A 14,512-nucleotide genomic window follows, 5' to 3' on the forward strand; every position below is an offset into this window, starting at 1 on the left:
CCGTCAATCCCTGCAATAGATCACACTATTAAAAGCTTATCCAAACAGAGCTCTCTCCCTCTTCCCCCCCACACCCACACACCCTGTAAAGAACTGATTTGTGAAAGAAAAAAATTTTCAGCTAAATCTACTTTTTCTCAGTGGTTTTTTTCTTTTAATCATAAATTATTATTCTCTTATTAAACTACAGTTAGTGCTTGAAGAGCTTCCCTAGGTCATCAGTTTGAATCCAGGCAAGAATGGTGTTGGTAAAAAGTAGTTACAATGAAGATAGTAGGTGGCCTGCATAAAATGGGAGTCTTGGTTCTGTTACCAGCTAATAAGTATCCACATCAGATATCACCACCACTAATTGGCTCTTTCAGGAGGGAAGTCAAGGACTTAAAGGACACAGAGATTGAGCTTTCCTCTCATTCCTAGAGATGGTTCCTTCAGGTCAGAATGAGGTACATTTGGGAGGCAATGCGGAGGAAACTTGCACCACCACCACTACTGGTACACCTGTTCTGGGCATGAAAAGAGGTCTGTATGATCCAGGGCTGTCAATTTTAACAACTTTTATTGACATTCTAATTCACTTGGAAAAAAATGGAATGGAAATAAATAAAATAGTGAATAGGGGAAAAAAGATGAGCAACTATACAAAAATAGACAAATTGCCTTCTAAGCAATAAAATAGGGAATTATAGTTTGAGTGGGGAAACTGTGCACGCATAACGTGTGTGGAGAGAGATTTAATTCTGAATATGGCCCATAGGCCCACCACTGCTTTTTGGATATATACAATACAGTAGCAATTACAGTACCTTACTGAAATGTAGCCGTACATCATAGCTCATTGGTAATTGTGACAGTTTAGTTTACTGTACACTGTAGGATTCATTAAGATGTTAGTTAATCTGACTGTGTGTTTTCCACTGCAGCAATTCATGCTCATTTGTTTTAAAAACTGTGTACACAGACTTGGCTTATCTAAAAGGAAGTTTGGGAAATCTCTAGACTGCGCCAAACCATCCAGTTAGATTTTTTTTTAAGAGGGGGAGGTGGTAGCCCTGTCTGTCTCCATCTGTTGTCACTTGTTTTAGACTTGGATTGTAAGCTCTGGGGGGCAGGGATCATCTTTTTGTTCTGTCTGTACAGCGCCTAGCACAACTGGGTCCAGGAGCAGGGCTCCTAGGCAATGGGGTAGTACTACTAATACTAATAAAGATGATTGATAGGGAATTTGAATCAACAGAGGTTAATCTGAAAGTCCTAGGCCAAGTAACCATAAAGTCTGCTTTAAAAAAAAAAAAAAAAAAAAAAAAGCAAGCTGATATACAGTTTGGATGTAAATGTACTTTCCAGAATTAATGGAAAACTAAATGTTCATGGGTTCCATATCAGAAAGATTCAATGTTTTGTGTAATTTGCAGAATGCCTGAGAATCTTTCTGATTAGGGCAGTCCTCTTGTAAGTGACTTAAGATCTTTACAATTATAAACGGCCATTCTGGAGTTCCCTCCTCTGAAGAGGTATCCTCAGTGTGAGACGCTACCATGTCAACGTCTGGAAGGAGGGTCCCAACAGTGGGATTGTTTCCCTCTGCTCCAGTTTGATATTCTCTTTCCCTGAGACTTTCATGCTCCTCAACAGCACAGAAGCTGTCATACCAGGGTTGGGACAGTTCTGCTGTGTCCGGGAAAGTCTCATCTATGGACCTCTCGGTCTCCCTTAGCTCCTCCAGCTCAGCCACCCTGGTTTTCAAAGCCCATACGTGGTCTCTGAGAGAGCCAGGAGCACCTTGCACTGAAGGCACACATGACACCTGCCCATAGGGCAGGTAATCATTTGCTGCATTCAGTGCAATACATTGGATGACACCCACTCTATTGCTGAACTTCTGCCTGCATTCTCCTTTTACTCCTGCAGTTCTTTCCTTTATTGCTGTTTGTTTTTTATTGGGGGAGGACAGGGGGGTATTGTCTTTAGTTCACAGAAAGTTGATGAAATGTATCTACCCTCCAACTCCCCTTCTAAATTCCTTCACAAAACTCCCTTGTTCATTAGCTCCCTCTGGTCGCTTATGAGTGGGCTTTTTAAACCCTAGTTCTCCCTGAGTATCCCTGCCCCCTGGTTAAGTGTTGATGTGTGTTAAACAACTTGGGGATCAAAACCTCATTAAGAAGCTCACAGCCTTGCCTAAGAGGCCACTAGGATCAACACACGGTCCCCCAAACAAAACAGACCACACGGTATACTTCACTCAAGCAGCAAACACACCACAAACACGAACACACACTACAGACGACAAACTCGCCCCAAGGGTCACGTAGTTATTGCTTCTTCACCTGGAGAACTCTTTTGCAAAACTCCCCAGTTAGCTGCTCTGTTTGCTAATTGATTCCCTGCATGTACATAACTGCTCTGCTGTTCATATGAAATGCATAGAAGCAGAAACTATGTCCCTTTCTCCATAAGAAGCTTATGTTACTAGATTGTACAGTAAAATGCCACATGAGGAGTTTTAAACAAGGTGACAAACTTTTGGAGCTATTTACTGCAGTCCCCAAAAGGAGTACCCAAACAAGAGTTTAGTTTCAGTATTCTCCAGCAAAGTATTCTCTAACAAAAAAATGGCCATAAACCTTGGGTCAGACTATACTAATACTATAAATGGTTGACAATTTTCTGTTGTCATGATTTTCTGATTAAAAATGCAGTTTCTGCAAAATTAAAATTTTTCCACAGGAAAACTTTGATTTTTTTTTCTTTCCCCTCCCAAAATGTCAATTTCTATCAGAAAAACTGAAGTAAAATATTTTATTTTAGGTTGACTGAGCCTGAATCAGAATATTTGGGCTTGTTGAAATGACCCAGAATGCTTTGTTTAATTATTCCAACATTAAACTATATTTCCATATTGTGCGTGTATTCCCTTATGAGAATTTTAGCTCTGCCCCAGTCTTCCCTGTGGGCCAGGCTCCTGGGAGGACTACATCTCCTCTAACAAACCCAGTCATGTGACTCTTACGATGCACAAAATGTTTAATTTTGATTTTTTTTTTTAAATTGACATTTATTAACTAATATTTTTCGGCATTTCCATCCCATGGAAAATTTCAACTTCCCATCCTGACTTGAGACAAAAACAATGTCGAGATCTTACACAGAATGGAAATTCCATTTTCCAACCAGCTCTAAATAATACTCTTGCAGAGGAAAAACTTAAGTGGCAATTACAAAGTCTCAAGAAAATGTTACTGAAATGCATACAGGAAGCTAGGTCTTTCAAGGTGTGAGCTGACAAACTGACAAGTCTGTAGCTGAATAGGAGTCTGTATACTGGCTTCTAGGGAACTTGGAATAAAACACATTTATGGACCCAGGCACTGTGGACCACACTAGTAGAAAACTAGATTGGTTTTTAATAATATTTTTATTAATTAAATTTGGGTTTTAAATAATTCTTGTGAATTGTCTGCTTATTGCAGGACTCTTCAGTGCTTCACTGAAAAACTTGAACAATCTGAAAAACAAGAATTTTGATTGAGAGATGCTGCTGCTGTGCCTCCTGGTAGATGTACTTTGGATGCCTCATGCTTCCATTCTCCTCTCTTCTGGGCTCCCCTGCCAGCCTACATCTTTCATGATGCACTGCATCAGTTCAGCAAGAAGGGTGACAGTTGTGCATCCTCTTAATATAGATGGGTAAACAGAGGCCTACAGAATATAAGGGATGTGACCAAGGTCACACAAGTTAAGGGCAGAGCAGGGACTAGAATTGAAGTGTCCTATCTCCCAGCCCCCTTTCCTTCATAAAAGACAAGACTACCTTTCATAATAGCTATCCCTCCATATGACACTTAAATGCAGGAAGCCTGTTCTTTGGATAACAAAATTTACATATAGTAAAACTCCAGGAATGTTTGCAGCACTATTTAAACAATGCCTGCTGCATTGGTAGGTATTGACAGTCTGATTCTATTCAGTCTAGATGTACATAAGTTCTAAAACAAGCTACTTGTATCAAAGACAAAATTGCTTCATCCTCCCAGAGGACATCAGAACAGAGCTGTACTTCCTTTTCAGCAAAGAGTTGTTTTGAAATACATTTAGGTACTGGGAACGTGTCTTTTATCCACCTCATCAGAACACTCTGCTTTTAATCAGGGGTTGGTCCTGAAATTTACAAAGAAATAGAAATGAAGACAGGACAAGATCCATCCATGGACCTGTCCTAAGCAATCATAAAAAATCAGTCATGCGGGATATACCCAAATGGTCCTAACAGGACTCCTATCAGTGCTCCTTTGCAATATGTTTTGTTCTGTTGCTGTTTTTATTAACAGGATTTCTAAAGGTAGTTTGGAGGTGGGGATTATATCTTATGTAGTCCCATATCATCCACTATCTGAAGAACTCAGAGTGCTTTTCAGACATTGAATTAAGTTTCACCACTCCTGTGGTAGTTCAGTGTTGTCTCCATTGTACAGATGGGGAAATGGAGATAAAGCTGCAATACGTGCCTTGTTGCTCAAGGTCAGACCTTAGTTCTCCAGCAAAGCTGGGAATAGACCCATCTCCTGACTCCCAACTTGTGTCTTGAGGAGAAGGCACACTAGTGCTTCTTTAGACTCCTCTCTCTCTTTGAGAAGAGCAGCAAGGTGAAATTAACAAGATCTTTAAAGCAGGTAGCCCTTCAGAAATCTTGTCAAATGAACTTTTCTGGTCCCTGCACACACACAGCTGTGTAGCAGGGATCGAAGAGTGAAGAGTGCAGGCACAATGCTAGGATTTGGGTATGTCTAGTCAAAATTTTCTACAAGTGGTGAGTGGGATTGAGGAACACTGGTTTTTAATTACACTTCAATCCAGCTGAGAGGGTAAAACATATTTGATAATGGAGTTATCGCCACATTAGCTCATAGAGGTTGATGCTTCCCTCTGTGTGCCATCAAACTCCACTTAATATTCATGAAACTTCTTAGTTTAGAAGGCAAAGCAGTATAAACTGCATACCATATTGTGTCTATTCAATGTAATGTGTGTTTTCCTTTCTAGGTTTAATATTAGTGCTGATGAGTAATACTTACAGAACCTTCTGCCACTGAAGCATGTGATGTGAATTCCTAAAATTCAGGCAGTTGCTGCAGGTAATCAGACTGGCACATGATCTAGTGGATCATTTAGAAATAAGCAGATATAGTCACCCTCATGTCTCCAGAAAATGGTTGCGGGGAAGGGAGGGGGAGAAATGCAGATTAAGAGGCTGGGACAAAAGGTCTGGTTCCATTACCAGCTTACCAGAAGGAGTGGGCAAAATTAGACTCTGGTGATCTCTGAACTCACAAGATAGTAATTACTAAGTACCAATAAATGTTCAGCAAGGCAGCCTTGTGAAGCTGAAAACGGGAAATCATGCACTGGGCCTTGGCAGGTGAGACAGCTTTTAAATTATTTCTGATTTACCTTCCGTCCTGATCACTCTTTACTGATGGTGATCAGCCTCTATGTTTGACTCAACACAAACCTAAGTGAGTGTCTGTATGCTTCAATTCACGTATGCCTCATATTAGTGCCCCCCTTTACTGTGATATTAGGAGAAAGAAAGCAAGTTCATAGCAGAATTAAGAATCATTTTTTCTCCTTACTACTGAATGTGGGGTGTTAGATTTTGAGAACATTAGATGACAAACCTGGAGTGGCAATGACACGCAGCCCTGAAATTACCTTGGTGGTGACATCTATTTCTTTGGACAGTGATTGGACCATGTCATTACAGAATTTATTTTAAATTCTGGAACATTTTGGAAATTGTTAAAGTTGAGCGAGGAAAATCAGGATAAATCTGATTTTGTTTTGTATAGCTCTGGCTCCCCTTTTGTTTTAACCATATTACTCATCAAATGTAAGTGAGTCTTATTCATACAAAGATATGCTTCATAGATGTGGATACACAGTGCAGGTTCTCTTATCCCAGAATGTTGGAACCTAGGAAATCACTCTTCAGAATCAGACTGGTGGTAGTGGTCTGCTTGTTATAATAAATGCAAGTAAAAGCGGTACTGTGGTAACACATGTATGGAAAAGACACTGCAGTCCACCCTTACCCAGAATAGTAGTAGTCACACAGCTAGTAGTCACACAGCTTGAAACTCAAGCTCTTCCTGCTTTTTTGCTAGTGGAAGTGCTGAGAATGGAATGGGAGAAGGTCAAATGAATATTCATAAGTCCCTTAATATTGAATAGATAAAGAAATGGACTTGAGATTTAGTACCGCGAACACAATAGTGTATTGCAAACTATTACATTCAGAATCCTCTTTGTGTTGATAGGCATATGCTCCTACAACCTCAAAGCACTTCATAAATGCAGTGAAAGTGTGCTGATGTGAAATGCAGCTATCTTAGGACACTGGGACCATAAAGAGGAGTGGGTTGGAGTCATATGACTGTTTCCAGTTGTGAGAAAAACAATGTCTGTGTGGTTTGTTATACACACACTGTATGGCTGACGTTGTCAGCATATAAATTAATTTCCCATTAGTTTCTCAAGGCAATATTAAGCCCTTGTTCCTGAATGAGTGAAAATTCTCCTTACTACTACAAAATGTGTGAATAGCTTTAAAAAAATGAGCACATAATGGAAGAAAAAAATTCTGTCCTTACCATAATTTTTGCTGGGCAGAAGCCAGTTCAATGAAGATCATGCACTTTGGATTAAGAAATATGGTTATCATTTGCTTGTACTATTTTCTGCCTCCCATACTGATAAGATGAAATATCCAAAGATTCATTTTCAATACTTCTCACAAAGAGAAATAGAAGGGAACTCGAATGAAATGTAGGAACTGAAGAGAGTCATTAGCAGTTACGAATAGGCAATACTCTGCAAAGTTAAGATGAAACACTTTAATAAAAACGACCTTTGCAGTTGGTACTCCGTTTGTTTTGCAGCATGCCTGATGCTGTAGTGAGCACTTTTTTTCTTATGACAGTAACCTACTTCCTGAAATATTTCCAGAGATGAGCATGAACCAAAACTTTGGATGCAAACACCTGCAACTTTGGAAGGTTTCAGAATGCAAACCCAGATACAGGGCTTTTTATAATGAATCAAACAGACATCAAGCAAACACATCTGAATTTTGGTTTTTGAAATGTGAATGTAGTTTTTGGGCTCATGATTCCATTTTCCCTCCCTGAATGGTGAGCAAGGAAATTTTTATTTTAATTATTTTTAAAAAACCAAAACAACAACAACCAAAAACAGGCATCAGGTTCAGTTGAACAGGGCACGGGACCAAGTCAGGAAACCTAGCTTCTATTTCTGTCTTTATCACTGATTCATTGTGTGAACTTGGGTGAGTCACTAATGCCCAAACTTTCAAAGATATCATTGGGGTGGAATGCCCCCTTCCCCATATCCGCACCACACACACTATTGTAATAATCTTTGTACAAAATATGCCTTGAGGCGTTATCACTTGAAAACAAGTAGCTCACTGGTCAGTAGTATCATGATGTGTAACACGATGTGTAAAGCAACATGATGTGTAAAGTTATGAAATCCCCTCTCTATGATGTTAAAGGCATGCATTCAAACTTACAAAACCCTGATTTGGTCAAGTGGGCCTATCTTAAACAAAGGGGTGTGTGTTTACCTCAATTTGCATACAAGCTGTAAACAGAGTCTTCAGATAGTGAGAAGGGAAAGAAAGAAGACACACACAAGCTGCATTTCAGCATACACAGGTGAAAAGAAAAAGAATGAAGCCTCCTTCCTCCACCAGGCTCCATGTCTCCTCTCTCTCAACTGGAAAGAATTTCAAGTAGGGGTCACGTTCAGGAAAATGCTTTGAAGGGGTGACTGAACTATAAAAGTAAGGGGCAAACCACCCCAAGTTATCTCTCCATGTCCATCTCTCTCTTTTCACCTAAGAAGACAAAAGAGAGAGCTATTGGAGAGAGCTATTGCTTGGGAGCAGATCCAGACCTGAAACTTGGTCAGCAATGTTATCGAGAACCCGTGGTAAGAATTTCACTTTGAACCAAGTCTAGTATAAGTATAGTGCATATGAAGCATTTTACCTTTATTTTTCTTGTAACTATTTCTGACTTCAATACCTTAATATTTGTACTCACTTAAAATCCTATCTTCTTTGTTTGTTTTTTATTTTTTAATCAAAACAAATCCAGTTTTGTGGTTAAACTGGGCTGTGTGGTAACTCTATTTAAAAAGAGCAAGTTGTTGTATATTAGTCCCTTACAGGAACAAGGGACCTAAAATAGTGGCCAGGATATGGCTGGATAGTAGAGAACACACATTTATCAGGGGTGGAGGAGGAATTCAGGACTGGGAGCGTGTTGGGATCACTCTGCAAATAATAGCCAACGCTGGTGGGAGTCCGAGTGTGGCTGGTATTTGCTGACAGGCTGCTGGGATCAAGTTGCTGAACCAGATCAGTGGCCATACCCAGACACTCAGGGAGTGACCTGTATGCTGGCAGACTGTTTATGAGTGGAATGCATGGGAGCTACAGGATCAAGGCATTGTGAGGCACCCAAAGTTGCTGAGCAGAGGTGACACAACTTTCACTGGTCTGGATTGCATCCTGGAATGTCATAGTCATGCTTTTGGATGTCTCCATTTTGGGATGATTAACTTCAGACTCTTCTTTGTTGGCTGTTTTCTCAGTAGTGCTAGTTGTGGGGGAGGGAGAGAAGATAAAAGCATGTTTTGCTAAAGCTTTCAAAATGTTTTTGTTTTTGTTTTTAATTTTGTGATTTGTGTGTGTGTGTGTGTGTGTGTGTGTGTGTCGGGGGGGGGGGGATTATGAAAAGCTGTGACTTGCGGGGGGCAGAGGAGGAGTGAAAGTGTTTTCCTCACTGCAACAAAATTACTTTTGAATTGAAAAAATTCATTTGAAATCAAAACACTTTGACAAAGAATGGCAAAAATATTGGTGAAAATGTTTATTTTGGTCAGTGGCGTTTTCCATTTGACAAAAAAGACAACTTTGTGCAGCTCTAGTCCTACAACTGCAGACCTCAAAATTGAAGGACACTTTTGAAAATGTGGGTCTAACTACTTCTGGTGAGCATGTCCCCCAAAAACTGTTCCCCCCCAGTATAAAATGGAAAGATCTAGCTGTATTGTATGTCTGATTTCCAGTCAAAGGTGCCGCTGTAGTTGGGCTTATCAAGGCTTGAGGTACTTAACTCATTCAAATCTTAAATCAGGTTGAAGTCTCTGCTAGTTCTCAGTCTGACTGAACATTCTGGTCCATCCTGAATATCAGTTGCACTGGAGGAAATATTTGGCTTGAGAACGAGGAGCTTCTGGATGATTCCCCGCACCTCTTTTTTTTGGGGGGGGGGTGAGTCAGCCTGCTTAGCATAGATCATGCTGATGAGGGAGTGGCACTATATGTGAAAGAAAGCATAGTCAAATATATTAAATCTCAAGTGACTCAAACCGTACTACAGAATCTCTATGAATAGAAATTCCATGTTTGAATAATAAGAGTAAAGCAGTAGGAATATACTACCATCCACCTGACCAGGATGATGGTGACTGTGAAATGCTTAGAGAGATTATAGAGGCTACAAAAATAAAAACTCAATAACAATATTGGGGGATTTCAAATACCCCCGTATTGATTGGGAACATGTCATCTCAGGGTGGAATGCAGAGAGAAAATTTCTAGACACTTTTTTAAAGACTGCTTTTTGATGCAGCTAGTCCTGGAACCCATAAGGGAGGAGGCAATTCTAGGTTTAGTCCTAAATGGCGCAGAGGATCTGGTCCAAGACGTGAATCTAGTTGAACTTCTTGGTCATAGCGACCATAATATAGTTACATTTAAAATACCAAAGAAGCTTACCATAGTAGCATTTAACTTCAAAAAGGGGAATTACACAAATACGAGGAAGTTAGTTAAATGGAAATTAAAAGGAATAGTCATGAGAGTGAAATGCCTGCAAGCTGCAGGAAACTTTTTAAAAGTGCCATAATAGAGGCGCAAAATGTATATATACTCCAAATAAATTAAAAAAAAAAACAATAAGAAGGCAAAACAATGCCACCAAAGTACACTGGAACTGGAAAAGGTTCAGAGAAGGGCAAAAAAAAAAAAATTAGGGCTATGGAACAGCTTCCATATGAGAAGAGATTAAAAAGATTGGGACTGTTCAGTTTAAAAAAAAAAGATGATTGAGGGTGTGAGGCATATGATAGAGGTCTATAAAATCATGAATGGTGTGACCCTTCTGTGCCTAGGGCAACCACCTGAAAATGCCAAGGTCAGGGCAGGCTGTAAAAAGGGAGCAGATTCTCCCAGCACTGGTGGGTGGCACTGAAGCCAGATTTCCCAACCAGCCACAAACAGTGCTTTTGATTTCCCACACTGGTTATCAAGAAGCCAGTATACAAATACACACAGCCCCCTTTACTGCATTCCAGTCTCCGGCTCCCAATCAGCCATTAGGTCCAGTTATTTAAACTCTATGCTCTTTACTAAAAAGGTTCCCTCTGACCTCAAAGGGTCAGCTACAGTACCAGATCAATATAAGTTTGGATCTTACCCAAAATACCACGCTGCCAGCCAATCCTTTAGTAACTAAAACTAAAGGTTTGTTATAAAAAGAAAGAAACAAACTATAAGAGAAATGTTAAAGGATTAAATAAAGCAATCAGATACATACAAATGATTTGTATGTCCATATACATCAAGTTTCTAGAAGAATTGTCGAGTTTGCAGGCTTGTATAGTCCCTCTGGAATACATCCAATAATTGGATGGGTGTCAGTCCTTTGTTGCACAACTTCAGTTGCAGATGGCTTGATCCAGAGGTAGATAGGTGCTGAAGGCTGAACAGGAATGACGACAAAATGGATTCCAAGCTTTACCTTATATACCCTCTGGTCCTTTCCATGCTGCTTGTGGAATTTCACAGGAACCCAAATGGAGTCCAGAGTCACATGAGCAAGTCCTGGTGACTTATCAGGTATATCCCTGGCTTCTCCCCTACAAATGGTGTGGAGAAAATGAATAAGGAAGTGGTGTTTGTGCCTTCACATACCACAAGAACCAGGGGTTACCCAATGTAATTAATAGGCAACAGGTTTAAAACCAAACAAAGGGAAGTACTTTGTCACACAACACACAATCAATCTGTGAAACTCATTGCCAGGGAGGTTGTGAAGGCCAAAATTGTAACTGGGTTCCTAAACGAATTAGATAAGTTCCTGGAGGATAGGTCCATCAATGGCTATTAGCCAAGATAATCAGACAGACAACCATGCTCTGGGTGTCCCTAAACCTTGGGCTGCCAGATTCTGGGACTGGATAACAGGTGGATCTCTTGATGATTGACCTGCTCTGTTTATTCGCTCTGCAGCTTCTGGCATTGGCCACTGTCAGAAGACAGGATACTGGGCGTGATGGACCATTGGTCTGACTCACTATGGCCAGTCTTATGTCCTTATGTTAATTGAGCATGTACACATGGTTATTTTTTGTCCTGAAACTGTAATTGGAGAGACCTTTAATCTTTAGTCAATTCACTTTATTTGTATGTATTTGATACAGTGGTCATGCTAACATGGTAGTGCAATATACCTTCTTGTGCTAACTGATTGAGAAACTTGGTGCAGTCTGCATTCCACACATGAGCATGGGTGTATTTTACATAATAGAGAATCATACAGACTTATAGAGTAAAACACATTAGACTAGTTGTAATACAGTATCTGACTTACTCTGCATGTAGTGCCTGCTTCTGTCTCCTGTAATCAAGGCCACTGAGTGGAGGATTGTTGAAGGATTGTTGTACTAAGTGAAGGGTTGTTGTACTGTAAACAAGACTGTCAAGAAAATATCTAAGGCTTTGGGATATATTGGAAGACCTGAAATGTTTCCTATATCCATTCACGACTCACATGTCTTTATATAAAATCTACTAGGACTACAAAAAAAAAAAAAAAAAGGGGGGGGGGGGGATATTGGCAGTTATGTGTGGCTAAATTAGAAGGCATTTTACAGAACTACTAGCATTTTCAATTCTCATCTTTTCTTCTTATATTAGTATTAAAGTACTAAACTGGTGGTTCTGATTAGGAAAATAAAGTGGCTTGATTCTACCATCTTCTGTTACTGAAACATTTGACTGCACTGAGATTGATCTCTTCTTGGCCCTTTCCCCTTTATGGAAAATATGCTCTAAATTTAGCAGAATGGTCATGTAGATAACTAGAGAAAGAGAGCTGCATGGCTCAGGTGATTATTAAGCGGGCACAGTATTCTCCCTCTAGATTGCTGATTCAAAGAGCCCAGGTCAGAGGTGACTGCAAAGTGTTCCACATCACGAAAAACATCATCCCCAAATTGGCATTAATTCTCAAGTGTGAAGTTTTAGCAGAGAGGCCAACAATAAGATGGGAATGAAAACTGAACTCTCTTCTAACTCCTAGAGGTGGTCTCACAAATAAGGATTGAGACTAGAGAGGGGTAAAATATATCAGCCAAAATTTTTGAAGCAAAAAAATGTAGATTCTGGAACACTGAAATGTTTCACCAATTCATGTCTGTTTCTTTGAACTGCTTTTTAATAAAAAATTCAGTGGGAGGAAAAAAATCTAAATGTGGGGTTTTTGGACACTTTTCAAAATTAAATGTTTCGATTTTTCAGTTTGAAATGATTTTTTGTCAAATTTCCCAAAAATCTTTTAAAAGGATTGAAAATGAAACAAAATGTTTAGGTTTTGTTGAAATGTTTCCTTTGACCCAAAACAAGCTGTTTTTCATGTTTTTGATTTGACAAACATTTTAATTTGTTTTTTACCTGAACCAAAATAAAATGTTTGGGTTTTTTTAGAATTGCCTGCAAACCAAAAAATCCATTATTCACACAGCTATAGTGGAGACCCATTGGCAAGGGAGTATTAAGAAGTTTGAGCTGCTGCTGCCGCTAATGTTGCACCTGTTATGTTAATAAAAAAGACATACTAACTAGTCTTTCTGGTATCTGCTTTCATCAACACTAATTTTTACACACACATATACACACAAATTTCAACCAGTTCTAGTCAGCTGCCGACTAGTAAAAAGAATATAGCTATGCACTTAACACCATTTGTCTAACTTCCAAGGTAATTGCCCTTTTTAAGGATGCAAGTTCAGCTTTGACTTGTTCCACTGTTTTGGGGAGGGATGTGGTATTGGAGGGGAAAAATGATGTTTGGTGTCATGAGCTAGCTCTTCAAGACAGGAACTTTCTTCCCCTTGTGCAAGACCCATTACATCATCAGTCCACAACAGATAAACATTGTCATGTGTCTGGATTGATTACATTATTACATTACATTATTTATGTGCTGGAGCACATGAGTGTGTTATGAAGTTATTCCCAAATATGTGGCAACCAGTGCTAAAGGCAACTAAAACTACCTGAAATTTTGCTTAATTTTTCCACTTGCTTCATTTTTTTCAATTCTTAAGTTTTTTACCTTTGAAGTACATTAGATATTTTGGGCTCAATGTCTTTAATGGGAGTCTTGACTGAGGAAGGAATTCAAGATATGGCTTAACAGGAAAAAATGAAGTTTATTGATATGGTTGGAACTTAGTGTCTTCCACTTCTAGGATTGTTCATGTAAACCTTGCATTAACCAATCATCTCAAGAAATTCTCAATCCCTTTTCCCCTTCTCCCCAGTGACAAGGGAGTTAGAATATCTTAACAAATGATATGAAAGAAAATTCCATGGCACCTACTTCTAGCTGGTGCCAATACCTTATCAGCATTGAGTATCTATAGTCCCTCTTTTTGCAAATCCAATGTAATTCTTTCTTTTCCCCTTGCCAGATTGAAGATATAATTACAAGAATGCAGGATGACAAATCAGGTGGAGTTCCCATCCGAACAGTCAAGAGCTTTCTGTCTAAAATCCCCAGCGTCGTCACAGGTAAGGACCATCGTCTGAATGAAAAACTATGAATTAGTACTAAAAGAAACAGGACCCTGTAACCTCATGAAGAAGAGGTGAGTGCTGGAAAAAGAGGAAATGAAGGGAAAAGCTGCCTGACCTGGGCTTATTTTCTGTATGTGCCCTTCTCTCAGGGTATAAAGGTGAGGTCAAATTGGCTGTCTTCTGTGGAGAGTAACAATTCTTAACCAAATGATTGGATTTCCTTAAGGTGATCTCTTAAAAATGTGTGTGTTCATGCAGTTCTAATCTACATCACAATATTGCCATGAATATCCTAAATAGTGACATCATACAGGAATAGGGGGATATAGCCTCTCGTTTGAGACATGAGAAATAAAATGGGCAAATACAGCACATGATCAGCAGATAGACAGAAAGGTCAAATGAAAGGAAGAGGCTGGGAAGGGCATTGGGGAGAGCTGCTTGGAAGATGATGTGAGGAATCTGTTCCCTGTCCTCTCCAGACACCTATCACAGTTCCTTTAGACTTTTACTGAGTACACAGGAGCCCAGTGGGAATATGAAATCTCTATTGCAGGG

General features: G+C 39.5%; 1 protein-coding gene across 4 annotated transcripts in view; it reads left to right on the forward strand.

The window, feature by feature from the left end:
• The window catches only part of RGS6 (regulator of G protein signaling 6), a 470,201-nt gene that overhangs the window by 309,802 nt on the left and 145,887 nt on the right, over positions 1–14,512 (forward strand). For 3 of the 4 annotated variants that reach the window (XM_067557853.1, XM_067557849.1, XM_067557850.1), the window contains exon 3: positions 13,849–13,948. In XM_067557853.1, coding sequence (XP_067413954.1) covers positions 13,849–13,948 — 100 coding nt within the window. Of the gene's footprint in view, positions 1–4,982; positions 5,136–13,848; positions 13,949–14,512 lie in introns of those variants that run through there. The other variant, XM_067557852.1, reaches the window with a different exon arrangement.

This window comes from Emydura macquarii, unplaced genomic scaffold (assembly GCF_026122565.2).
Source record: "Emydura macquarii macquarii isolate MOO-44397 ecotype Brisbane River unplaced genomic scaffold, CSIRO-AGI_Emac_v2 contig_1876, whole genome shotgun sequence".
Lineage (NCBI taxonomy): Eukaryota > Metazoa > Chordata > Testudines > Chelidae > Emydura > Emydura macquarii.